At 52.6% G+C, this 24640-nt stretch overlaps 7 protein-coding genes across 7 annotated transcripts; 4 read left to right on the forward strand and 3 right to left on the reverse strand.

Annotated features, from left to right (window-relative positions):
- Positions 1-1468: 1468 nt before the first annotated feature.
- NCS57_00132000 (JmjC domain-containing protein) lies at positions 1469-2956 on the forward strand (the record flags this gene model as incomplete). Its single annotated transcript, XM_053051388.1, has 1 exon — positions 1469-2956. The coding sequence occupies one exon, from the start codon at positions 1469-1471 to the stop codon at positions 2954-2956; it is 1488 nt and encodes a 495-aa protein (XP_052919903.1).
- A 415-nt stretch (positions 2957-3371) lies between these two features.
- On the reverse strand, positions 3372-4736 carry NCS57_00132100 (uncharacterized protein; the record flags this gene model as incomplete). The annotated part of the gene is made up of 2 exons (XM_053051389.1): positions 3372-4075; positions 4130-4736. The coding sequence occupies 2 exons, from the start codon at positions 4734-4736 to the stop codon at positions 3372-3374; spliced, it is 1311 nt and encodes a 436-aa protein (XP_052919904.1).
- A 2490-nt stretch (positions 4737-7226) lies between these two features.
- NCS57_00132200 (uncharacterized protein) lies at positions 7227-8243 on the reverse strand (the record flags this gene model as incomplete). The annotated part of the gene is made up of 1 exon (XM_053051390.1): positions 7227-8243. The coding sequence occupies one exon, from the start codon at positions 8241-8243 to the stop codon at positions 7227-7229; it is 1017 nt and encodes a 338-aa protein (XP_052919905.1).
- Positions 8244-9594: 1351 nt separating this feature from the next.
- Positions 9595-10590, forward strand: NCS57_00132300 (uncharacterized protein; the record flags this gene model as incomplete). The annotated part of the gene is made up of 1 exon (XM_053051391.1): positions 9595-10590. The coding sequence occupies one exon, from the start codon at positions 9595-9597 to the stop codon at positions 10588-10590; it is 996 nt and encodes a 331-aa protein (XP_052919906.1).
- Positions 10591-12543: 1953 nt separating this feature from the next.
- Positions 12544-13281, forward strand: NCS57_00132400 (uncharacterized protein; the record flags this gene model as incomplete). Its single annotated transcript, XM_053051392.1, has 1 exon — positions 12544-13281. The coding sequence occupies one exon, from the start codon at positions 12544-12546 to the stop codon at positions 13279-13281; it is 738 nt and encodes a 245-aa protein (XP_052919907.1).
- A 2961-nt stretch (positions 13282-16242) lies between these two features.
- NCS57_00132500 (uncharacterized protein) lies at positions 16243-17949 on the forward strand (the record flags this gene model as incomplete). Its single annotated transcript, XM_053051393.1, has 2 exons — positions 16243-16312; positions 16367-17949. The coding sequence occupies 2 exons, from the start codon at positions 16243-16245 to the stop codon at positions 17947-17949; spliced, it is 1653 nt and encodes a 550-aa protein (XP_052919908.1).
- A 3371-nt stretch (positions 17950-21320) lies between these two features.
- On the reverse strand, positions 21321-24209 carry NCS57_00132600 (uncharacterized protein; the record flags this gene model as incomplete). The annotated part of the gene is made up of 3 exons (XM_053051394.1): positions 21321-21704; positions 21760-23124; positions 23178-24209. The coding sequence occupies 3 exons, from the start codon at positions 24207-24209 to the stop codon at positions 21321-21323; spliced, it is 2781 nt and encodes a 926-aa protein (XP_052919909.1).
- Positions 24210-24640: the final 431 nt, after the last annotated feature.

Below are 24640 nucleotides of genomic sequence, written 5' to 3' on the forward strand. Positions count from 1 at the left end.
ACATGTAACGATTCGGGAAAACACGCAGAGGGATCTTGGTACGAGCTGACGGATGCGCGGGAAAGGACGAAACAACAACTTTGAGGTTGCCATCATGTCTCTAGGTAACAATTTCAATGCCATTAGAGGCTCCAGGTTCTTTGGGCGAGAATTCAAATCTTGCTGAGTTCCTACTGATGATTCGTGCCTTGCATTGCAAATCTACCAAGCGCCGAAAGCCTTGCGGCAGGTACTGTCTTGTACAATGCTTGCAACAACACGGGATAACATGCGCTTTTCCGCTCTAGACAAAGAGATGGGTTGTAGGCTGGCTGTAGAAGAAAAGTAGTTAGCCGATGCTTGTCACATCTCACGTAGCAGCCGCACCGCGACGTGGCTTACAAGGCAATCTGCCGTCAAAGAAGATGCATCCCGATTGATAAACAACGTTCAAGATCCTTGTCAAGGTGGTAGCGCGGGTATAAGATGGGGAACAGACAGGGTCTTGGCGCCGATCTCTTCTGGCCATGACCATTTTTAGCCACGGGTGTCTCTCCACTGCCGCCTTGATTTTGTCCGCCTCTCAAGGCCGCGATCGCAGCCGGCGGCGTTTACCATTTGGCAGGAAAAACTCTGACCGTGGGCGGCGTCACCGGTTGAGTCCATTAAAGGGGTTGGCACCGATGAGAGACGGCCTTCAGTTCACTAATACATTTTCCAGAGCATTTCCACTCCCTGGTAATCGCAGTCTAGTCGCCCTCCTCTCACGTTTGGTTCCCATCTCCCTCCTTGGTCACATTCTCTTCTTTTTTTTCTTCCGTGTTGCCCCGCGCTAGTCAGGGGCCCTTGCAGGTGGCCTTCCGCTAGAACACAGTACGTACACGCAGGAGCTTCCACTGAGGAAGGAGGTCTCCCCGCTTCCACCCAATTGTTCGCCTGGAGCACCTCCCGGCTGGGCCCTCCTTCCTTCCTTCCACGGGTTGGCTGACGGGCTGCGCCTTCTGCGGCTCTGTCCCATTGTCAGTGAGTGTCAGCGCGGGCAGCCAGAGACATGCGTCGGGTCGGGTGTGTGTGGCGGAAGGCGCTCCCAACCCAGAGAGTATAGTACCTGCACTCCTGCACTCCCCGCTAGGCTTTCGTTAGTGTCTTTTTTTCGCTCCTCACACGGAGACTCTTTCTCTAGCCTCATTTTTCCTCTTGCTCAAGGGTTGGAGTTGCGCACAAAAAAAGCTGCTCGCCCTTTGCGCCCTTGAGGATCGCCTCTATCGTCGCCCGGCCGTCGTCGTCGTCTGCGGCGCTTTCTGCCGTCGAGGATGCGCATACTGCATCCCTTGCTATTTTAACTTTGCAGCTCTGGCCTGTGTCCTGTGTCTTAGGTGGCGACTGCCCTCCATCATCCCTCACCTTCCCGCCCTCTCTCAACTTCACCGTCCGCAAAACCTCACCGCTGGCCTGTCGCAACTGCGCAACGGGCCCTCCCCCGGCTTCAATGGAGGTCCAACCACCGTCGCATGAGGCGGCGACTCCTCCTTTTCATTCTCACGAGCCTATCGTGCATCATCAGCTTCCACTCGAGCCTCTTTACGGTCCCTGGCTCCCGAGTGAGCAGGGTTCAATCCCCGCCAGTTTGCTCCCAGACGTCATCGAACCGACGCAATCTGCCCAGCAGGACATCGCGCCCGCGGTTCAAGAGCCTCGGCTACCAGAAATCGCCTCAAATGATCCGCCTGCGACTCGCGAAACTCCGTCTGCCTCTTCAAACCCTCAGCTGCCAGCAGATAGTTGGGATGCGAGCTCGACCCTTAGTGAACCAGGGCCCATTGATTGTCCAATCGACCACGACTATGACGGACCTCAAGGCCACAGTGTGCTGCGGCTCAAGCCAACCATCGACCAATGGAACGACTTTCCCGCCATTCTTGCCTCTGCCAGACATCTCGGGGCCGATGAAGATGGCTGTTTCAAAGTGATCCTCCCGCAGGAGCTGCATGAGGAGCTTCCAGAAAAGAATTCCCAAAAAGTTGCAGCAAATGCCTACCGGCCCACCCAGATCAAGAAGAACAGCTTCTGGCGAGTCGACACTGTCCCTTCTGAGGGCACCTTTTCTTCCGGCGTGACGGGTCCAGAATGTACCGCCAGTGCTCTGGACGCCATTGACCAGCTGAGAAAGATGTTCCGCAAGAATGACCACAAGCAGATCCGCAATGTTCGTTATCGGGTCGATGTTCCTGCATGGACCACCGAGCAACGAAGGCAAGCGGGTGTTCCAGAAAAGAGCCCCATACATCCTCTCAAAGGAGACAAGCTGGAGAACACAAGAGCCATTATCCCTGGGATTCACACGCCTTATGTGTACGAATCAGGTCCGCATTTCGGAGCGAGCTTCCAGATTCATGCCGAGGACTTCCGACTCGTCTCTCTGAACCATCTCTACAAGGGCCGCAAGATCTGGATCGTGGTTCCGTCCACGGCAGTCGACGTGGCCGAGGAAGCTCTCGGCCGAAAAGGCAAATGCTCGCAGTTTATGCGCCACCGGGCTGAATTCTTTTTCCCTCAGAAGCTCGAAAAACTGGGCATCCCCTTTCGCATCGTTGACCAGCGCCCTGGCGAGACCATAGTGATTCTGCCAGATGCGTATCACGAGGGCTTCAGCACGGGATATACCATTGCCGAGGCCAAGAACTATGCCGACGATGCATGGACTACCGACACATATCAACCATGCGAGATCAAGTGTCAGCTCGCCACGGCAATTCCGGCCGAGCTACTGAGACCCTTGCAGGAGGGCGAGACGCAGCTGGATCTCTGCGCCGGTTACGAACTCATGTCACAACAAACAACACCAGCACCAGTTACAACGCCGGTGCCGATGCCGGTGCCAGCGCCGGTACTGGTGCCAACACCATCTGAACCAGTGAAGCGGCGTTATGAAGGCGAAGAACGGGATAATGGCGATATCAAACGGGTCAAGGAATAGAGCGGCGCATGGGTTCATCTGGTTTTTCTTGGTCTTACGGAGTTGGTTTTGTTGCCATGGCTATGATACAATCTGCTGGGGACGGATGGGGTTTTGCTTTGGGAGGGATTCGGAATACCCATGAGACCCGGCGTATGTGATCCTATCATGGCATTTGCCATGATTCACGGGATCGGTTCTCTTTTTTGTTTCGTCTTCACGGTGCTGTCAAGGCAGCCAGGGGAAGGCTATGCATAGTAATGGGTTGATGGACAAGGCGTTCATATTAAGTCTCATCATACGTCATTTATCATTACTCCCGCTCGCCGTCATCCAGATGCATCCTTGATGTAGATTTTACACGTCAAATGACTCCACTGTCACGGACAGGCTGGCTCATATGACACCCCATACACACTCGAGTTCCTTCTCTTTCTTAACGGCTCCTCTCCTGGTCCTGTCTCCTCATCTCATCACGGAAGGTGTTGCGGCCACCAGTGGTACCCTGCTGGGCGAACGAGGGATCAACAGGGCTGCCAGCGAGGCTGCCGAGGCCGTCGCTGTCACGGCGGCGGTGCTCGGGGGCATCACGGTACTCGCCAGGGGGTGGCATGTCACGGGTGTCGAGCTGGATGCCGTTGTCCTTGCGACCAAACAGGCGGCGCTCAGCACGGCCGGTGTATCCGTGGCGGCCGCGGCTCATGATGTTGCCGAGTCCAATGCGGCGGGTCTTGCGGTTCCAGAGGCACACGCCGACCAGGAGGAGAGCAATGGAACCCAGGACGACGGGCAGGGCGATGACGAGAGTCTGGCCGTGGGGAACCTTGGGTTCCTTGTGGGCAGGAAGCTGGGGGGCGGCGACGTTGAGGTAGATGGTCGAGGCCTTCTTCTTCTCGGCGGTGTGGTTGCGCTGGCTGTAAAGGGTGATGGAAATGTTGTGGTCACCGCCGAACTTACGGTACGAGTCCTTGACGTTGAAGGGCCAGAAACCGAAGGCAGCAGGGACCTGGTCGAAGTCGTCGCCCTCCTTCTGGAACTCTTCGCTGGTGGTGTTGTAGATGTCGAGGCGGGCAAAGACCATCATGGCGGCGGTGGTGTTGTCGGCGTTCTTGTCCTCGAAGTAGTCGGGGTCCCAGGTGACTGCGAGAGTGTTAGCGGTTGGATTGGGCGGTGATTGAAGCTGCGGTTACTCACCAAAGTAGGTCTTGCCAGTGGTCAGGGTGCTGTTTTCGTAGGGAGAGCAGAAGGGAGCATTGCTGCCGTCCTTGTTGTGGCAGCGGGTGAAGGCACCCTCGCCATGCTTGCCAGAGGCGGTGGGATTAGGAGGCTCGCCGGTGCTAGTGTAAATCTCGCCGTAGTGAGTCGAGGTGTAGACGGTGGCGGTCAGGTCATGGGGAGCACCATCGACGATGGAGGTGACGCCGTCGACCACGGTCATGGAGGGCGTGTAAGTGGTGGCTGGCTGAGCCTCATCATCGACGGAAACCCAGGCGGCCGTCTGGTCGGCTCTCTTCTCGATGACAACGTCGCGCTGTTGGTTGACATTGGCGTAGCGGACGACCGAGGCAGAGGCAGAAGCCACGAGGCCAACCGAGGCGAGGATCTTGGACGCGTGCATGATTGTTGTGGTGGTACTTTGAACGGGTGAACCAAGAATGAACCAGACCAGAGAGAGAATCGCCGACGGAAGACAAGGGCGAAGAAGAAAGGAGAAAGGAGGTTGAAGAGGAGGAAAGAAAAGGAAGAAAAAAGTTGGAGCTGCCGGGAGATGAGGTCGTGACAACAAAACAATGCCTACCATGAAAAGAAAGCGCCGATCTACCCGGGGCGCGGGATTGGAATTGGGGAGCCTCGACGGCCCAACCACGTCGAGGTATTATTTCGCGCAGCAGCGCTCTGGGGCCAGGTACGAGGGACGCTAAAAAGGCCTCAGCGCAGGGGACGAGTCAGGGGTCGTTGGCAGGTCTTCTCCGGGGCTTCCAGTGAGCGCCACAGCCGACCGATGAAGCCGGGCGTGTTGATGTCATTGATGGAAGGATTCGGAGATGGAAGACTGTTCTCGAGAAGAGGGTAGAGACATTGTATTGAGTACATGTTGAAGATTCGTTATGGATGTTTGTACAGTGCTTGTCTCGTCTCGTCTCGTGTTGTTGGTTTTGCTTTTCGTGTTGGTGCCGCGGCTGAAATGATCGGCATGCGACCAGACATGGCCTTGATCCTTCCGCAGCGTGCTACCCTGCACGATCCTCTGTGACAATCCGGATTTCAGATTGACTGCCTGGATCATGTTGTGTTTCAGCTCATTGTCTTTTCAGCTCACGTCTGTTATAGTCAACTGTATTTGTATGTCTCTATTTTGTGTGTGTGTAGTTGTACTGTCGGCGATCGGCTTGTCCGAACGTGTTGATCAATAAGCTTTTCAAGTCCAACCTCGAATACATGATCAGGTCAACAACCACAACTCCTATACCAGCAGAGTAACCCGAAAATACAAAGAAATGCCCCCAACCTCTCTAGCAATAGAACTCTCGGCCCTTATGGAACGCTTGGGCTCGGCCTCCCACCATCAAGCGGATCCCCCGAGATCCTCCGGTGAGATGGCCGAGTTGGTTATGGCGTCAGGTTAAGGTCACCTTAACAACCTAAGATTCCTGATGGAGCAATCCTCCTGGGTTCGAGTCCCAGTCTCATCAAGACTTTCTTTTTGCGGTTTGGATATGTTATTGTGCTGTCGTTGTCATTGTCGTTGTTGTTGGCCAACCTTCCTTTTTGGCACAGAGCGAGAAAAAAAAAAAAAAAAAAACAGGCTCACAATTTTTATGCGAGCAAAAGTTGGATTGGCCAATCAGAGCTGAGCTGTACCGGCTAGCCTTCAACACCATGCTTTGACATCTTGACCAGCAAAAAAATCACACGAAATTGCAAAAAACATACAACACCAGGGATTCGCTGGTCGTCACCGACCCAACTACTAGTCCGGCGCTTCGGAGATTAACTATGGGAGAGCAGACGGGATCCCGTGTTCTCTCCGAGCTGTGGTCGTATGTGCTAGATCATTCTTCACAATCGACTTATAACCACGTGAAGCTCGAGATGAGAAGAGTTGAAGAGTAAATTCCATAAACACCATTATCCAGCCAGACAGTCATTTTCCTGATGATACGATTCAATCATGACTCCTCGACTCCCATAACCAAGCCGTTCCCACCCTACTGCTTCTTCTTATCCTCAACCCTCCTTCATCGGTGGAATCTTGCTCGGACAGGCAGCGTTGGGACATTCTGCCGCGCCGAGCCCCTGGACTGCACTCCGCTTTAGTTGATGTTGTGGTGAAAACCAGGCTGCCGGGGGAGTCAAGCCCTCATCCTGCCGGCAGACTTCGAGGCTGGTCTTGAGGTAGGGCATGCAGTATTTCCATAGGAGGGTGACGCTGCTGAAGCAGACTGGGCACTGGGCAACCGCTTCACTGCACATGGTGTTGGATCGGCTGTCGGTTATATACTCGAAGTCGGCGGAGAAAGAATAGGGATGAAGGGTGCGGGAGGTTGTGAATATCGAAGAGAGTCGTGCCCCGAATAGTTATATATACCTGTTGCCCTGTTGTCACAAAGATACAACCCCAGCACAGCCCCTTTTCAATCACATCTGGTTATGTGAATCGGAGAAAATAACGAGTACCGCCGCCAAGAGCCCGACTGGCTGTCTCTTGTTTTATATGGCCTACCATCAACTCACACCGTCCCATGATCGGCGGCCAATCTGAGACCTGTCAGTTTTTTTGCCTCCGCAAATACAGCTTTGCTCGCAGGTACCTGCCGTTAGCTGATTCTCGCCTAAAGATGATAATAAGAATAAAAAAAAAAGGCTCTAAAGCATTGCCTTTATTACGATATCTATTTTCATTCTCATAGTATATTTTACATGCATTTATTCATAATACTTATGAGGAGCCAGGTAACTCTCCTTGTATTCTGGTGTCTGGTGTATTTCTTACCCCCTCCGCAGGCTCGTTGCGCGGCATTTCGCACCACGGTTACGGACAGACGTGGATTGGCACATTGATAGGCCCCATCACATGCGCTAGGGGGTCATTTCTTCGGGGGTGAAACGGTGACACAAGACGGGAGCGCATTCCAGAGGACGAAAAGGAGATGGAGAAGTAGGCCACCTGCTGACCAAGATCGGATATCCAATACCATTGCCATATATATTGCCCACATGACGCCCTGTCCATATTTCCCCCCTAGACATGGAAGCACAAACAAAAAAACAAGAAACAACCCGATCCCCGTCAGTAGCTTTTGATCTGCCCATACTTGTTAATGGCGAGCACACTGTCGACCGAGCAAATGTAATGCGTGTTGGCTCCGTGTTCTCTGTCAAAGCCCAATGGTCCCCACGCAGCCTCCATGTCCTCTCGGAAGTCCGTCTTGGGCTTGCCGGCCTTGATGCGCTTCTTCTCGAAGAAGATGTAGGCGGCGTAGAAGGTGATGTTGGTGTTGCCGTCGCGGGGACCTTTGCGACCCATAAAGTATCGCATGTTGGCCGCCGAGACGCTTTGCCCCTCGGGCAGGTTCTTATTGATCTCGCGGATAAAGGCAGCCTGCGTGATGCCATCGCGGGCCAGGACGTGGCGGATCTTTTTGCGTATCTCTTCGCATGTGTCAAAGACGGGCACGCTACCCGTCTCCTCGCCGTAAAGCTCGTCAACGCCGCTCACGTCGAGGATCTCGGCTGCTGCCTTTGCAGATGCGGCCGTCTTGGGCTTCTTGGACTTGGGGGCCTTGAGAGGAAGACCCTGGAGCTCGCGCTTCTTGAAGAAGCGATGCGCCTTGTGGTAAGTGTCGCAGCCGTCGCCGTCCCAGGTGCCGGTGCGGTTCATGAAGGAGAGATAGGCCTTGCTGCTGACGCCGATAGTCCTTTGGAACTCGCCGACCTTTTGCGCGCCCGATTCGGTCCAGTTGCGGATCTTGCGACGGACCGCATTGCACGTGTCGGTGATGACGTCGAGCCGGGGGTCATAGTCGTCAATGTCCTCCACATCATCGGGGAAGAGCTTCTCCTTGAAGTCTTCCTCGCCGGCGTCCGACTTGCGCTTCTTCGATGCCGTTGTAGCGGGCTTGGGCCTCGGCTTGGGCTTGGGCTTGGATGCGCTCTTGGCTGGGGTAGCGTTTTCCTTATCTGCGGATGCGACAGGTGACGAGGAGGCCTCAGTCAAAACTGGGCTGTCGTCGCTCACGAGATTGTTATTGTGAAGCTGAGCCATGGCACGTCTTGGTGACCACGACCATCCAGCTTCGGTCGCCATTGTCTCTGTGATGCAAGTTCAATTTAAAGGGTTTGCAGGTTTGTTGAATGCAAGACGCAGCGTCGATGTAATAACCCCACGGATGACGTTTTCTGTCTTGGAGCTATCGGCAATCTTGCTCTTGCCCATTAAAGATGCGCGAAGCTTGGACGATAGCTGCGCTTTGCTTGAGAGCGGGGGAGTACTTGGTTGAAGCACTGTGCGTCTGTGGGTATTTCCTATTATGGCAAGATGCTAAGATAGATACTATTTAATTATTCCCGGCCGGCGCTCCGTACGGAGTGGGGCCGGGTCCGGAGCTGGTCGGGTGCCGGAGCGGGGCAGCACAAAGAGCATGACTTTGAGATGGTACACAAAGGCTACATGCACAATGCCAAAGCAGCATCTGTTCCCGAGGATAGGATACCTGACAACCCACGGACCACCATTCCACGCCAACGGCTCTAGTTCAATGCAAACAAGACAATCTCGGATGTCGTACAGATGGAGATGGAGACACTTCGTGGGGGTCATCGTCCTCGGGAGTCGGAGTACACAACCGCCAATACGAGAAGCGGCATTAGAAAGGGCACGAGACTTCTAAGGCCGCAAGCGCGGGGTGCAGACTGTCTACATGCGCCCTCTGACCCGAATTGGGGGGATGCCAGCTTCAACTGCATACAGCTCTGGATCCTGGCGTGAGCATCAGCTCGTCATGCCGGAGCAATATTTAGGTAACGGAAACGATCATATGAGTTCGGCAATTGTTGTATATAACTCTTGTCGAAGCTAGAGGTCACTATTGGTTAGCAGTTGTCGGACCGGGTAGCGTGGCTCAGACCTCAACTACCAAACAAGTTTGACGGATACTTGTCCGAGACTCGTTGTCATTTTCCACCACTCACGCGTCATGATCGCCCGCGGCGGCTGCAACCCCCTCTTCCTTAAATCCCCGGACTGATCAATGCTCCATGCGGCCCTGTGGAGCTGAAGCTGGGGAAATGAGACAACCGCTGTGGAGTTTGTGGGACCCTCCTTGCCGTTTACTCGGTTCTGGCGTGGGGGGTCGACGGGCCTCGTTGAGGATACTACAGCTCGTGGGGGTTCCGTATGCTAGAGTCAAACCACATGATGGTCATCTTCGGCTGTTATTCCCGGCTTTGCTTCGGCTCGAGTCTGTCCGAGTTGTTGGTAGGGTCCGGCGGGATCCGGCTGTGCCTGTCTTGGATATATAAGACAGTGACATGGCCGGGAGGCCTCAGCTTGGTGTGCTTTGTCTATCAGAGCCATAAGAGTCTGTGTATTTGGGGCTCCTCAATATCCGAAGCTTCAATTCATCTTACAATCTTGTCAGTTCTCCCTCAGCAACATCATGGCGGTGTCATCGACAGCAGAAGAGAATGGAACCGTCAACCATTCTGCAACCACAACGGCGTACCCCTTGGCCGATGGCATCTATGTACCGACCGTTGCATTCTTTACCCCTGACAGCAACATCGATCTCGAGGCTACAAGAGCCCACGCAGCTAGACTCGCACAGGCGGGCGTTGCTGGCCTCGTCACTCATGGTTCCAACGGCGAAGCTGTCCATCTCGATCATGAAGAACGACGACTCATTACACGGACTACACGAAGTGCCTTGGATCAGGCAGGGAAGAATGACCTACCTCTCATCGCTGGTTGTGGTGCCCAGTCAACACGAGAAACGGTAGAGCTCTGTCGCGAGGCCGCCAACTCAGGGGCAAGCCACGCCCTTGTTCTCCCGCCAGCGTACTACCACAATCTCCTCACTACTGAGCTCATTCAACAGCACTTTCGGAAAGTAGCCGACCAGAGCCCTATCCCTATCATCATCTACAACTTCCCTGCCGCCTGTGCCGGCCTCGATCTCAACTCTGATACTATTCTTGCCCTGGCTCAGCACCCCAACATTGTCGGTGTCAAGCTCACATGCGGAAACACGGGAAAACTGGCTAGAGTAGTGGCGGGGACTAAGGACATGGCTTTCAAGACCTTTGCTGGAAGCGTCGACTTTACGATCCAATCCCTCTCTGTTGGGGGACACGGGGTCATTGGCGGCACGGCCAACATCGCCCCCCTGGCATGCGTTCATCTCATGCAACTGTGGAAAGAAGGAAAACAAAAGGAGGCTGTGGGATTACAGGCGATAGTATCTCGCGGCGATTGGGCAGCTATCAAAGGCGGCTTCATAGCTGTCAAGGCGGCACTGGAGAGATATTATGGGTACGGGGGTCAGCCAAGGAAGCCATGCTCGCCCCTTGAGGGTACTGCGCTCGACGCTCAGCTGGAGGGATTCTTGGAGCTTGTCGATTTGGAGAAGAGATTTGAGGGTGATTGCAAGAGCTGACAGATGTGTCTGCTGCATGTAGCTGGTCATGGAAGAAGATTGTACCTTGGCGAGATGACAGGTCGACTAGTCGCAGCTAAGTCTCTCATGGAGATGATAACTGAGGATCTTGTTACAAAAATTGTTGTAGCTTCAACCAAACCATGGCTGTTGAGGCTTTTGCTGCGTGATTGCGTAGTGAGGTTGTCGTCTCGGCCTCTCGGTTGGACGGAGCACGCACATGAGTATGGTTACACAACCTCAAGCAAGCTGACCCATAGAAAAGCATGATCCCCCACGCAACAGGTATCTGTTACTAGACGTGGCGTGTTTTCAGTAGTTCATGTTACTTTGGGGGCCCCAATCAGTCAGACCACGTTATCAAGCCGGAAGGAGTCATGAGTGAGAACTGACGGGAGGGCCTCAGAAGCTGCTGTTGACCATTCAGTGAGACTGACAGTGAGGTTGAAATGTCGCTCAAAATTCCCTCATACTGGGAATATCTGGACTGGGATCGGCGTGATAGGTTTCTCATCCTCTACTTTGATGGCGATGAATTAGTCAGGAATATCACAGGTTTGATGTTGCTATCGTCGAAACATCACAGGCCATCAGGAAACACTGGTCGATTTGAGACATTCATATGCAGTTGGGAGTAAGCCTTTCAGACCTTCACCCTGAGAGCACTCTTCTAGAATGCGTGTCTGAAAGCCGACAGTTGATAACACCGCTTGGTATTGAATGGAGAGCGTCATCTATATTAGGAGGAGGCTATCATGGTCAAATCCATAGCTAGATGGCTCCTTCATGCTTCGTTTGCTGTGCCCTAACACAGTGACACTGGAAAGCGCCTGAGAGCATAGAACTCAAAACCGGTGATGCTGTATCAAGTTTGGCTCAATCAATGATCGCAGTGCAATCCGCAAATGGAAACTGCTTCGTAGACACCAGCAAACTAGAATCAGTAAACAGCTGGCATAGATATATAAACCTGCTTTGAGCTTCTATGCTTGTAGAATGAGATGCCCCTGCCATCAATATAATAGACCCGTATATCAGACATCACCTCGCCGGTCACCCACACTGGCTACCTTATCTCCAATAAGGATGCCCGACCCTAGAACTCCCTCCCCCATTTCCCCAAATTACATATCGTTTTTACCACTACTATACAAGATGCACATCATCCTTCTCCCACCTCACCTCACCCTCTTGCAGTCTTTGCCACTCCAGGGGCTGGCAATGACGCAGAAACCCTAGTCCGATTTGGGAGCCTTGCTGTGAGGCAGGAGTTGGAGTTATCGACAGGTCGCGGATAGGCTGAGATGGCAGACCAACCACGCCGAAATTCATCCGCACGATCAACATCCTTCCCTAGGTTCTACTACTATTTTGGGATGGGATGTTGGTTGAGCAAAATGCCGCGCCGAGAAGACATCGAGAACATGATGGCACTGGACTACATAGTCTTTGGCCGTTGAGAAAAAGGAGCTGGCGGTTGGGGGGTCTGCTGTCTCGACGACACTCGTATCTTGAATCCCTAAATGGAACGTCGAGAGCGTTCAGGGAAACCAACCGCACGTTGACGGACTCTCCCTCTCCTCAACTCCCCTCCTTGGGTTTTTTTTCTGCCCCCATGAACAATTACTTTCATATCACTCAAACAACAAACCCACTGAACACCAGAGATTCGTGTTATTGTTGAAAACATGCCTTTGTTACTCTACACATCTTGGCGTTCTCGGCCCCTTTGTTCACTCCAGGGACAGACCAACTTCACTGTTCATCAGCCAACAGAACACGTCGCAAGCCAATCTTGCAATTATTATGTTCACTTGATCAATTTCGGTATATAACTATGTATCCCATCAACACCAGCAAGCTGCCCATCAGCGGTCTACCTGCCGACCTACCCATGGTCACTCCTATTCTTCACTAGCATCAGACATATCTCCCTCTTCATTGTCTTGCATCATGTGTATCAAACACGTAAATGTGTGCTGCCACTGCGGTGAACTCATGGAGCCGCATTGGGTCAGCTGCAACTTTCACCTCCTTCTGACTCGAACAGCTCTGAGCCAAGATCCCCCACTGGCAGAGCCTCTCCACAGCCAGTGCCCCTATGAGAAGAGCTATATGCGTCCTACGCTTCGAGGGTGCGTTAACAACGACTCTTGCCCCTCGTGGTTCTGGAGTGTATCAGAAGGGATTGGTGAGGTTGAAGACGAAAGTCAGGAGGTGACCGAGGCACAAGAAGAGGTTGCCAGAGTAAAGTATGAAGCGTATAAGAAGGAGTTTGCAGAGAACCACTACACTCGACGATCGCCCCCAATTCGCAAGAACTTTGGAGAATTCTTGGAGACGGCACTTGAGGATATACCTCCCCTGGAATTGGAAGACAATTCCGACGATGAAATTAGCTTGACGGATGACGATGAAGAGGAGGAACTTTTATCTGAGACGGACTCTCTTGGCAGTCTTTCGGGCTCTATGGAACCCAGCAGCGCTCCTCCTGGTTTGGGTGTCCACTTTGAGATCAATCCTGAACTGCTCTCCCAAGAAAACGTCCTTGCCAAGGAAGACAGCCCAGACCCAAAAAGCGAATCCCCTCCAGCCGAAAATCTGGCAATGGAGTATCAAGATCTCATAGCACCTATCTGGGCATGGTTCTTCCCGAACGACTCAGACCCCGATACTGAAGTCTCTCAATAAAGTTCAATTTCCCCAAGATCAACTCGCAAATGAGGTTTTTTTTTTACTATTTATATACTACAACATGTTGATCAAGAGGACGATATCGAATACTCATATCTTTGCCAAACTAATTTTAACTTCATTCGTCGGTTGCATCGTCGTTGGAGACGAAATTCGAGATTTCCTCCAACGTCGTGGCGGCGTTGCCCTATATATACACACTTCTACTCTAACAAGAGATTGGCACTGTTGCCGGGAGCTACGCCGCTATCTGAAGCCCTCGAGGATGTGGCCAGTTCATTCTTACCCATCAACAACAACCACCACATCGCCGTCCACTGCTAGCTGCGATAAACATCCGTATTCGGATACACGAGGGCTTTCCCTTTGCTATATATGGATAGGCGGCGTGAGCAAGTGGGAAACTATCTTCAAAATTTCCCGGCCATATATATACGACATCTTTCAACCCCATGATCTACCTAGGGCAGACAATCGGAGAAGGTGGTGCTAAGTCACTGCCTAGTTGAACGCACGCCTGAAGTTGCACTTGCGTTTTTAACTGCGTCTAACGAATTCGGGGGCTCTGGGAATACTCCCACTTGTGAACCGAGTTATGTCTGTCACGTCAATTTCTTACGGCGGCTCTACCATATCTCAGTCCTCTTCACACTCTGTGGCCTTGTCCTAAGTGTCAAAGATATATTATACCTTTCTGGCACTCTATTTTACCTTGAAGCCATCTAAACTTCATCGCCAAATACGAAGCCGTCCGCAAGTCAAAGCATCTGATCGCCGAGGTTTGTGAGGCTTTCCACTACGACAAGTCGTGGGCCAAGAAAATTCAACCCAGCTCTTATATATAAGCGGTACAAGACTCTACTCGGCACTCGTCAGCGCGTTCAAAAGCTGCATTACGGGAAATGGGCGATCACGACCAAGATGCATCCGAAGAGCAAGCCTTTGGCGGATCTGGGGTCATTGATCGCAGAGTGTTGGGGCCTAGACGAGGTGTCAGTCGACGAATTCCCGTCTGGAGGACGAAGACCAGATGGCCCTATACAAGGGTGATGTTGAGATAGCCGATGACCATCGAGAAGCCGCCGTCGAAAAGAATCAACACTTGACCAAGGAGTCAACACCGTCAAAGGTGTCGAAGCCATCGAAGCTCCCAACCCCATCAGCCAGAGCCTGATGTATTAGGCATAACGCGTTGGGGATCCTCGGCTCCTTTAACTCTTAGGGGAATATATAAGAATCCTTAGTAGAATAAGATAAAGGTTATGATGATGAAGCTCATTGCCTTTGATGATAATTCTTACCTTCTTCCTCTTAACCTCCCACCGAGAAGAGAGGATGACCTCTTCCAACAACCCTACCAGAAATTCGCCTAGACATGAACAAGATGGCAGACGATATGGACGCCGCGCTCATTGGCGCGAGCTAATATAGTAACTCTCCCGGAAGCACTGCCAAAGATGGCATCACTTAGAAGCCTCGTGTTCTCCAATCACACCGCATATGGCACTCCCGCAGAAGGCGCTCAGAGTCGGTACAACAGCAGTCCCGTATTGAAGCTCTGGCGACAAGTCGGCGAGAGCCACTGGGAACGCCCACCGTTCGCACCTCGTGCAGACTGGTGGAACTCCAGAGAGGATGGAGAGTTCGACTCTGATTAAGTCTTTGGCTTTGACTGGCTGATGAATGGCCTTTATGCACTGGTCGGTAATGTTTGATGGAAGAGGGGGGGGGACGGTCAACTTCACATCCTCCACTTCTGAGTTGCTGACGATAAGCCATTTACTGGCAACAGAGGGAGATTTGGTGATTAAAACGGCCCCGATTGGGAGATTCATGAGGGAGAAAATTAGATGGAAATCAACGTTTATAATTTACTTTGGTCATCACGTTTGGCCATTGCATGCGGGTTCTACGATTCTTTTAATGAGTCTCTCTCTATGTGACATATTCACAACACCTATTTAATGTCGCCCTAAGATAACATAAATCCCATCCTACAGGATTCTCACATGAAGTAAATATATCTCGAGGTAATACTTTCAAGTAGTAGAGCGCTTTGTTATGTGTCTATTGCTGCGAGAAAGCTGTTGGGTGCGTGGCTTACCCTAGTTGATCAATATTGTGTCTTGGGTTGCTGTAGGCCTCTCTATATGGAAGGGGAACAAGCCGGAGTCCTCTAAAAGCGATTAGATAGTACCCAGATAAGGTATTCCTATATATAAGTGACATGATTAAAACCGGCCAGCTGGTCTATCATGGCCAAAGGATGCTGTCATACACACCAAGCCATGGGAAATAAGAAATCCACGTCGGAGACCCAATTCCGTAGCTCAAGGTGAGTTCACATCTTCCGACCAAAATACTTTGAAACATGGCAAAAAACCATGAGGGCTTTTATTTGGGACATGAGATTTATTTATGCGAAATTCGTATGGATGGAATCGCAATACTCTGTTACACAATGGCTGTCATGACACAGTCCATCATGACGATGACACGGATTTCAGTTTTAAATGCTGTCAACTCCGACGGGCGGAAAGTGGGCATGGTGGGGGCAGCTGAACTCTTAGTTGTGATGATCATTCTAACCATAAATAGCAACGATCAGCGACCATATCTTGAGCTTGGCTTGTTGATATTCTGTGTTGAAGATCAGATAAGCTTCTAGAAGCCTTTCTCTAACTTCCAGAGCCTCCAAGAGACACATGAAATCTCAGGAACATGAACGTCGACTGTCAAATATTAAACCTTTCCGGGATTTCTTCGTGTATCGGACTCGAATCCTTCCGGGAGAAATCACACCACCGCACGGGATTCAGCCCTACAAGCTCAAACCCCGATGCATTAGAACCAACACCATAGATCCACCTGATAAGATTATAAGTCAATGCCCGACCCTGTTATTGAGCTCTCAATTGACGCGCCTTAGTTTTGTTTGATCATTTGCACTTGTACACAATGGCTGACGGCAATGACTGGCGAAGGAGGATCCTCCTTCTGGTCACAACGGGTGGCTTCACCCATGCTGGTAACTCAATGTCCAACCCTCATGTCTCAAACTTCAACTAATAGGCTTCTATAGCTCCTGTCCTTGAGATTGGCGCCGCCCTCGCCTCCCGAGGCCACGAGATCCAATTCGCAACATGCGCCGGCCAAGAATCCTGGGCAAATGACTACCCCTTCATCAAGACCATCCACACGACAGGCCCCGCAGCGCCAGAAGATGAGATGGACGCCCACTACGAGCGCATGCGCCTCTGGACGCACAAGGACGGCTTTGCTCCCATGTGCAAATCCAAGTACCTCTTCGATCGCTTCTGGACCGACGCCTACAAGTGCGTGCGAGCACTGTGCCTGGACGCCTCTACACAGCCCGACTTTATCATTGCCGACTGGTTTGCCGACAATGTCGCAAGGGACATGCTCAAGCAGTTCAACGTCCAGATCGCCAGCGTCTGGCCTCAGATGCCCTTTATCATGGCTCCCGTGAGCTATCAGCCCGGCCAGCCCGGCTATCAAGCCGACGGAGCCATGACTTCAGAATTCGCAACCCTGATGTCAAGATTCCGAAACGAATTCGTTGTCGTCGCCGCCATCCCGACCGTTATAGGCTTCCTGCGCTGGACGAGGAAGATGCGCGCCGATGCTGGCGTTCATTATAGCCAACCAATTCTGACCAAGCCAGACTATCTCGTCCTGGTCAACTCGTTCTGGGGCCTCGAAACCCCTAAGGAGTTACCACCACTGATGGCCTCAGTCGGTCCCATCCTGGGCGACGAGTATCCGCCTCTGGACCGAGATCTAGCTGAGTTCCTAGAAACGCACGACAAAACCATCTACGTCTCCCTTGGAACTCACGTTGCTCTCCCGGCTGAAGAGCTCGAAAAGGTAACCCTGGGCCTCATTCAGGCTCTTGATGCTGGCTCTATCAACGGCGTCATCTGGGCCATCCCTCGCAAGGGCCGGGCCAAGTTCGATACGTCAAAGTCCTACCCCCTCGCCGACGGCTCCATCCTCAATGTAGCAGAGATGCTCAAGGATGCCCATCCTCGCTTCCGCCTCCCCGTCTTTGCTCCCCAACGAGCTGTCCTAGAACACCCCAATACGGCCCTATTCCTCACACACGGCGGTGGTTCAAGCGCCAATGAAGCCCTCTTCCATGGCAAGCGAGTTCTGGTGGTCGGCTACTTCTTTGACCAACTCTGCAATAGCTCTCGTCTCGTCACCGCCGGAGTCGGCCTCTCCCTCGACAAGTCATACCTTACCCCCTCTTCCATCGGCGACTCCATCACAAAGGTCATCCTCGACGCCGACGGCACCTTTGCCCGCAACGTGCGTCGCATGCAGCGCATTGCCGTCATCAACTCTCGTAGAAAGGAGCTTGCCGCTGACCTCGTCGAGGAGGTCATGGCCGATCAGGAACTGCGGTTCCGTGACGGGGTTGAGCTTCGACCGATGCATCTGCAGACTGCCGATGTGCGAATGCCCATTTGGAAGGCAAGGAACTGGGATATGTGGCTTGTTAGTATGACGGGTCTTGCTGCGACTGGTTTTGTGAGCTGGTGGTTGGCGACCGAGGGTTGGAAGACGTTGCCGGGCTTGCTTAGACGTTCGGTCGGCGTGGGTAGGAATTTTATCCAAGGGGTGGTTGAAAAGCGACTGTGATAACCTGTTAAAGGGAGTAGAAGACATTGGATATATCAGCTGGATTGTTGGGCGCATATTCATCAGAATCAAGTAGGTATCTATCTCGGTAGTTAGGAGGGACTTATACGTATTAGTGTCAGGATCAACCATACTCGGAAAGAATTATCATCAAAGGCAACGCGCTTCATCATCATAACCTTTGTCTTATTCTGCCAAGGATTTCCGCATGTTCCACTAAGAGTTAGAAGAGCCGAGGGTTTCCAGCGCGTCCATCGCACATCAGGCTCTGGCTGAAGCTGCCTTGCATGGGCCCGACCTGCAGTAGATGGCCTCACGCCAAAGCTCATTTGCCAGCCACAATTAAGCAGGGGTACTCGCACTCACAGAGAGATGCTAGATGCGAGTAGAGCAGGGCTGTGTTGTGGCTTTGATTCTGCATGTGCTGCCTTGTTGGAAGTGGCGACCGGTCACTCCAACAATATCACAACCGGCTCTACAGTGCCTTCGCCCCGTGCTCTCTCCTTTCAAACGGTTTCGAACTACTGCCTCATGCCTTTGCCGTCATGGAAGTCGCGCTCACGTTCGGGAGTCTAGGCGACATCATACAGCTGTGCCAACTCGCCATTCAACTTGGTCGAGCGGTCGGCGTAGGATGCGGGGCTGTTGGAGAGAGCGCCAAAGAGTATCAGGAACTTCGCCATGACCTTGACTTCTTTGTGCGCATCTTGATGCAGGTAAATTCAATTGTCCTAGGTTTCTAAGTAATCCTACTAACAGATCCTTTCCCTTAGGTCGTTGAGACATTTGAAGAGCGCGAGTCAAGCCCCTACCTCGAAGGCCTCAATCATGCATCGCAATCAGTCGTCGACCAGATAGCCTCCCTCATCCAAGATGCCCTCGATCATTTCCAGTCGAGATATAAAAACAGCCTTATTCCAGGAGGATCTGGCAAAAAGTTGAAGGATGCATACAAAAAACTTGAGTGGTCAACAAGAGAGAAAGAGCGAATACGATGTCTACGAGACAAGTTGCAAGAAAGTGTCCAAAGGCTTTCGCTATTGACTGGCCTTGCAACAAGGCGAGCCTCATTCAAGCTACCATAGGAAGTTGAGTGAAGTGCTAATTCGGAGATTCTAGGAGATCTGCTCGAGTCGACAATGATGCCCTGCTTGCCCGAATCGCCGAGGTGCAAAACCTGGTGTCAACATCATGCTCCAACGAAGAGGAAATGCTTGATCTCATGCGACAACAGCGAAATGCGAGCGAAGGGCAAGTACAAAAGCTGGACGAAGTAAGTCAGCAGCTTGTGAAACAAGACACAAGCAGTCGCAACATTCTGGCCGTGGCTGGGGAGGCCCTCAGTGCTATTCTTCAAGTCAAAGACATGCTTGTTCAGATCTCACAGGATGCCATTAATGTTCAAATCATCTTCAACTCGATGTGTCTTCGTTCAATGAATCCTAACAAGGAACTCCCCGCCATTATTGAAGATGCACTTGGTCGTCGAGTCCCAATTCCGCCTGAATGGCTAGACTCCTTGGATTGGGAAGTAAGCACTCCTGGCCCTGCAATCCTACCCCGTGTTCATGCTGATCTCTTTAGGCATTATATAGTTTGCTATCTTGCCATTTCAAAGGAAAGAACGGTCACGACATGGTGATGAGGAGACTGTATGCCCTTGAAGAGAGTGCTTCGGGGAGGGATCTGGACCCAAGCCGTCCTCTGCAACTTTGCCTGCGAAGAGGCATGAAGATCAACATGACCATGATATTTCAAACCACTGAACCTCTTTCTGGTGCCTGCCCGCGCTGTATGACAGAAACAGATGCGCCAGAAGATGCCACAGTCCAATGGTAAGTAAGCACCGGTGTGCTTGAATTGGGCTTGGAACTAATATGTTCAGTCCGCAGTCCGATTGTGGCATGTGGTTCAGCATGCGGCAGACTGTTATGGGCGACTCGAACCGAATGACCTCTCCAAAAGATGGCAAACTCGACAAGGAGTTCGCCACAACGGTTGTGACAAGTACCCCTGCTAAACCATCCGATTTCCAGCGTGTACGGCTCTTTCGTCATGATGCAAATGTGGCTGTTCCAGATGCGAAGCCAGCATTTAATAACGAGACCGTCCGTCGTCCCCGGGAGGGAAGAGGAAGAGGGGCACCATTTCGCTCAAAGTTGTGGAAGTGTGTAAGTGACCTAGAACATAAATTACAGTTACGAGCATCCTCGGCCTCTGACAGAAACAAACTGACCATATCTAAGTGTAATTGCACAGATGGATGGTTCTCAATTACTGATAATCCGGGGTGTCCTACTTGTTTTGTTCGCCGCTGTGGCAGTTGCACTTATGCAGCATGATGGCTCCTGTTGCTACTTGCCCAGTTGACGGTTATATCGCCATCCTGACAGCGCTACCTCGGGATTCAAGAACCGTTAGCACGAAAGTGGCCCCCTCCTCCCTCCTTTGTCCTTCGCTGCTAAGCGACTTGCTACCGATCTAACATTAGGTACATCATGGTAAGTAGGTGTGATCCTAAGAGCATGGAGGGTCGAGAATAAGCTGAGAAGGACAATTTGGTCTGCTTATCTACAATATACAGCAGCATCATGCTATCTCATAGTCGGCATGCTTTATTAATTTGCTAAAAAAAAAAAAAAAAAAAAAAGAGGCTGAGGTAATGGTAGCTGCTCACCTTATACTATACATGCCTAATCTGTGGCCTCGCTATCACAGTTGCTAGGGATCCAAGTTGGTAGCTCAAATATCCGCTCCTCTGTTGAGGCATTAAGAGCGAATTGACCTTTCCTTATACCGGTACCTGTGGATTTGGTCAGATTGCCGACAGAGGAATTCGATGCTCTGTACTCGTTTGTCAACAATTAATAGACACATCACAAATACGTGTATAGATTTAGTTGTAGACAGCACTTGAGACAAATATCTCCATTTCTCATCTATCTCTATTATCATCGTCCACGTATCGTCTTGTCTGAACAAAAAAGGACAATCCCTCCTTGTTCGCTTCCATAAAGTCTTGACCCTCTCTGTCTGATAACCCACCACGGCTTGTATATACTGACTGCGAGAATCTATGTCTTCACACCATGCGTCATCAGCAGCACCTTGTCCAACGCCGTATCCATGCTTTCCCGCGTGCACACATTACCCAGCAGTCCCTTCCATTTATCCTCCTTGATCCGCCTGCCTCGTCTTTCCAAGAGACACCCTCGACGTCAACCCCCGGCCTTGTCCACCAAATCCAAAGACGAGAAACTGGAACAGCCAAAGCGACTGCCTGATGCCAAAGTCGGCACTCAGGGGGTATCAAGCGCGTTTCCGTTCGTAAAAGGCGAAATCCGGAATCTCAGTGGCTAATTGCAAGGTAATTACGAAAAGTCATCCGCCCTCCCTGACCTGGCCACGTTATCCAGCTGCTGCACCAGCTCCTTGGACTCGCGTACCATCTCAAACGCAATAGGTGGTAGTGTTTGCACCCACATTCGCCACTCGTGAGAGTTGGTGTTCATGCCGATGTTAGCCATATCTTGGCCCTGATCACCAGACTCGAGGAGTCGAGCTCTGTAGTGCGTGAGTTGCGTTGCCATCTCGCCAAAGCCCGAGGATTGTGTGTCCGAGATGATTCTGCCAACGATGGCCGAGATAGATCCGATATCGTCCATGATCTGTTCCATATCGGCATCACCACGAATGGTGTTGACGAGCTTCTGGACATCGGCCGCTAGAACGGCATTCTGATCTTCAAGGTAGAGCTGAGGTACAAGTCAGCACAACTGCTCATCATAACACTCAATAGGGCACACTGACCTTGAGATCTTCGGCGGCTCGGGGATCCGGTTGGGGTGCTACATGTCCGTTGACCGGCTTGCCGCTTGGGACCGCAGGAAACCCGAGCCCGATTGGCACTGCGCTATCCTTGGACATGGACCTGTCATGGGCGTAGGGATCCCTGGACTGCCGGGGGGAAGTTATAGGGCTGTATGCCGATGAGTCCACGCTACCACGGGCGCCGAGGCCTTGGAAGGGTCGAGCCGGGGGGAGCGTACCCTGAGAAGCGGAAACCTGGTCGTTGCCTACGGGGGAGAAGAGGCCACTTGAGTCCACAGGTGTCACGGTTCCATCCTCCTCTTCGTCGTCCAATTCCTCGGCTGGAGTGATCCGGATCTTGACCAGGCGGAGCAGGTCCACAATGGCAGCCGAGAGATGCGAAGCGGCTGTGTCGAGCAGGGAGACAGGGGACATTCCGGCACCGGCGGCAAAGTTCTTGGAGGCTGTAATCAGGCTGTTGGCGGTAGATGAGACCTTGGACTTCAACTTGGCCTGCTGCTGGGCAAACTCCTCATCATGGTTCTGGGCTCCCTCGATATCCTTGGTGATGCGGCGGACGCTGACCACGACTGACTTCATAGCATCAATCACCTTCTCTGGGTCGTCAGCCCGTGCCCTCTGCAGGAGCTCGTCCACGGCGATCTGGAACTTTGTAACGTGGACATCCTTAATAAGGCCATGCTCGTCGACAAATCCCTTCTCTCGGATGTGCTTCGCGGCGTCGTGCTCTATTCCAAGACCGACAGAGGACGAGCGCATATGTCGGAGCTGCGTCTTGGCGCGAGCATAGCGGTTCCTCCATTCGTGTACTTCATGTTCAAGGCGCTCAATCGTCTTCTCGAGCTCGGCTTGTCGTTCGTATGTTGAGCCACTTTGCTGGGATAGGATTCGCATCTCTTGCAGAAACTCTTGAGCTTCCTTCCGGACCTCCTCTGTTACCTGCTGTTGCTCCCGGAGCTCATGTCGGAGTTCCTCGTTCTCCCGCTGCAATTCCGAGTCTGCAGCACCGGGTTCAATGCTTCTAGTAGGTTGTGCGCTCTGAGCTGCAGCCACCTCATCCCTGAGCCTCTGCGTCTCGGCTTCATGATCGTCCCGTACGCGCTGCAGTTCTTGCTTCATCGAGTCGTTCAGATTTTGCGCTTCAGCCAACTTGTTCTCGAGGTTGAGCCGGAGATCGCTCCATTCCTGCTTCTCAAGACTGGTTGCTGTTGCTCGTGACCGTTCCTGGTCCAGAGCCATGTTCATCTCCTCTTCCTTCTTCTTCATAGCATCCTCCATACCGTCAAGCTTCTCGCGTAATTCTCGTACCTGGTTTTGATAGTCTTCGATGAGCTTCTTATCAGCCTGCGAATGGTTAGCCATTGAGCCCTGCTGGCAAACATCGCCAAAACACCCACTTCTGAGGTCACACCGCTCTCGGCACTCCGCTTGCTCTCGCGATTGTCCGTAACCTGTTCTAGCGCAAATGAATCGCCGTCGCCGTCACCCTCGTCGTCTTCTTCTAGCATGGTACTCTTGTTTGGAACTATGGTGTTATTCTGGTTGAGCTGCTTTGGTGTCGGTCTTCCATAATCGCCATTGGGGGCACCTGGTGATGGTAACCCGTAAGCATCTGTCGGTCCAGGGCCTCTCATAGATGGAGCATCAGAGGGCCTCCTCATGCGGCTTTGACCCCTTGGGGGAAATCCATTACCATTAACCGGTGTGCCCGAGCGGCTTGCGGGAGCGCCCCGGATTGACATGGGACTTCCTGACCGAGGGAGGTCGCCCCCGACGAAGCGAGGGAATCTGCGTTCGAGCTCGTGGTAGACATCGGCCGCGAGGTCGCGGAATCGGGGTGGACCTAGGGAGGAAAGTCTCTGACGAGCCTGGTTTCGCTTCGGGTGGAAGTTCTTCTCGGGGAGCAGAAAGGCGGGAGGGCCGCTGGGAGCGTTCGGGGGGGCTCTGGCGGCGGCCTGCCTCCGGATCAACTCGTCGAATACGTCGGTACTGAGCTCGTAGAACTGGACGGAGGAGAGACGCAGCAGCTTGTCCCGCGCCTTGTTGGGCTGCTGCTTGTGATTGGGGTCACGGGTGTTGAGGAAGGCGCGCAAGGCAACGTAGTGCTCATTGAGGATGGCCTCGTCGAGGTCGCCGCGGACACTGTTGCGGCCGCTGTCGCTGCGAGCATACATGTTGGTGCCATTGCTGGAGCGGGCGATGGAGGCGGGAGGCGATGGACCACCGGTGCTCCTGGGGCCAGGAGCGTTGGCGAAGCCGTTGATGCTCATGTTGCTGTTGGAGCCACCCGAATTCGGGGGCGAGGCGAGGTTGGATCGACCGTTGGGAAAGGGGCCGTCGTCGGCAGCCTGGTACTTTGAGACTGAGAACTCGCTACCGACTACAGAGACTGGGGATAGCGGCGCATTGCGTCCCGCACTGATGCTCATGATGGTGAAAGGAAGTCAAAGAGACAGGAACGGAAGCTCAAGGTGGTGGTGCCCGGTGCCGCTGCGCAGCACGGGAGGGAGACGGAACAAGCAAGCAAGCACCAGTCGCCTGTCTCATAGAGGACGCCACGCGGGACCAGTCGAAATGCAGGTGTGTCGTCCTTGGAATCGACGGCCAAGGCTCCCCCACAAGGTTGGCGTCTTTCGGGGGCGTTCAGGGGCGACAAGCCAGTAGCGCCAAGATCTCCGGGCGGCCGAGAGGGACGACGACGACTCGAGAGTCGGTCAACGACGGTCTCGGGGGGAGTAATGATGCGGAAGTGTGAGTCGGTGGTGATAAAAAAATGGATAAGGTATGGAGAAGTAACGGACACTGCGGGAGAGCAGGGAAGGATAGAATGGAGGATGGAACTGAACTCTGCCGTTCTTTC

Source organism: Fusarium keratoplasticum, chromosome 1, assembly GCF_025433545.1.
Source record: "Fusarium keratoplasticum isolate Fu6.1 chromosome 1, whole genome shotgun sequence".
Taxonomy (NCBI): Eukaryota; Fungi; Ascomycota; class Sordariomycetes; order Hypocreales; family Nectriaceae; genus Fusarium; species Fusarium keratoplasticum.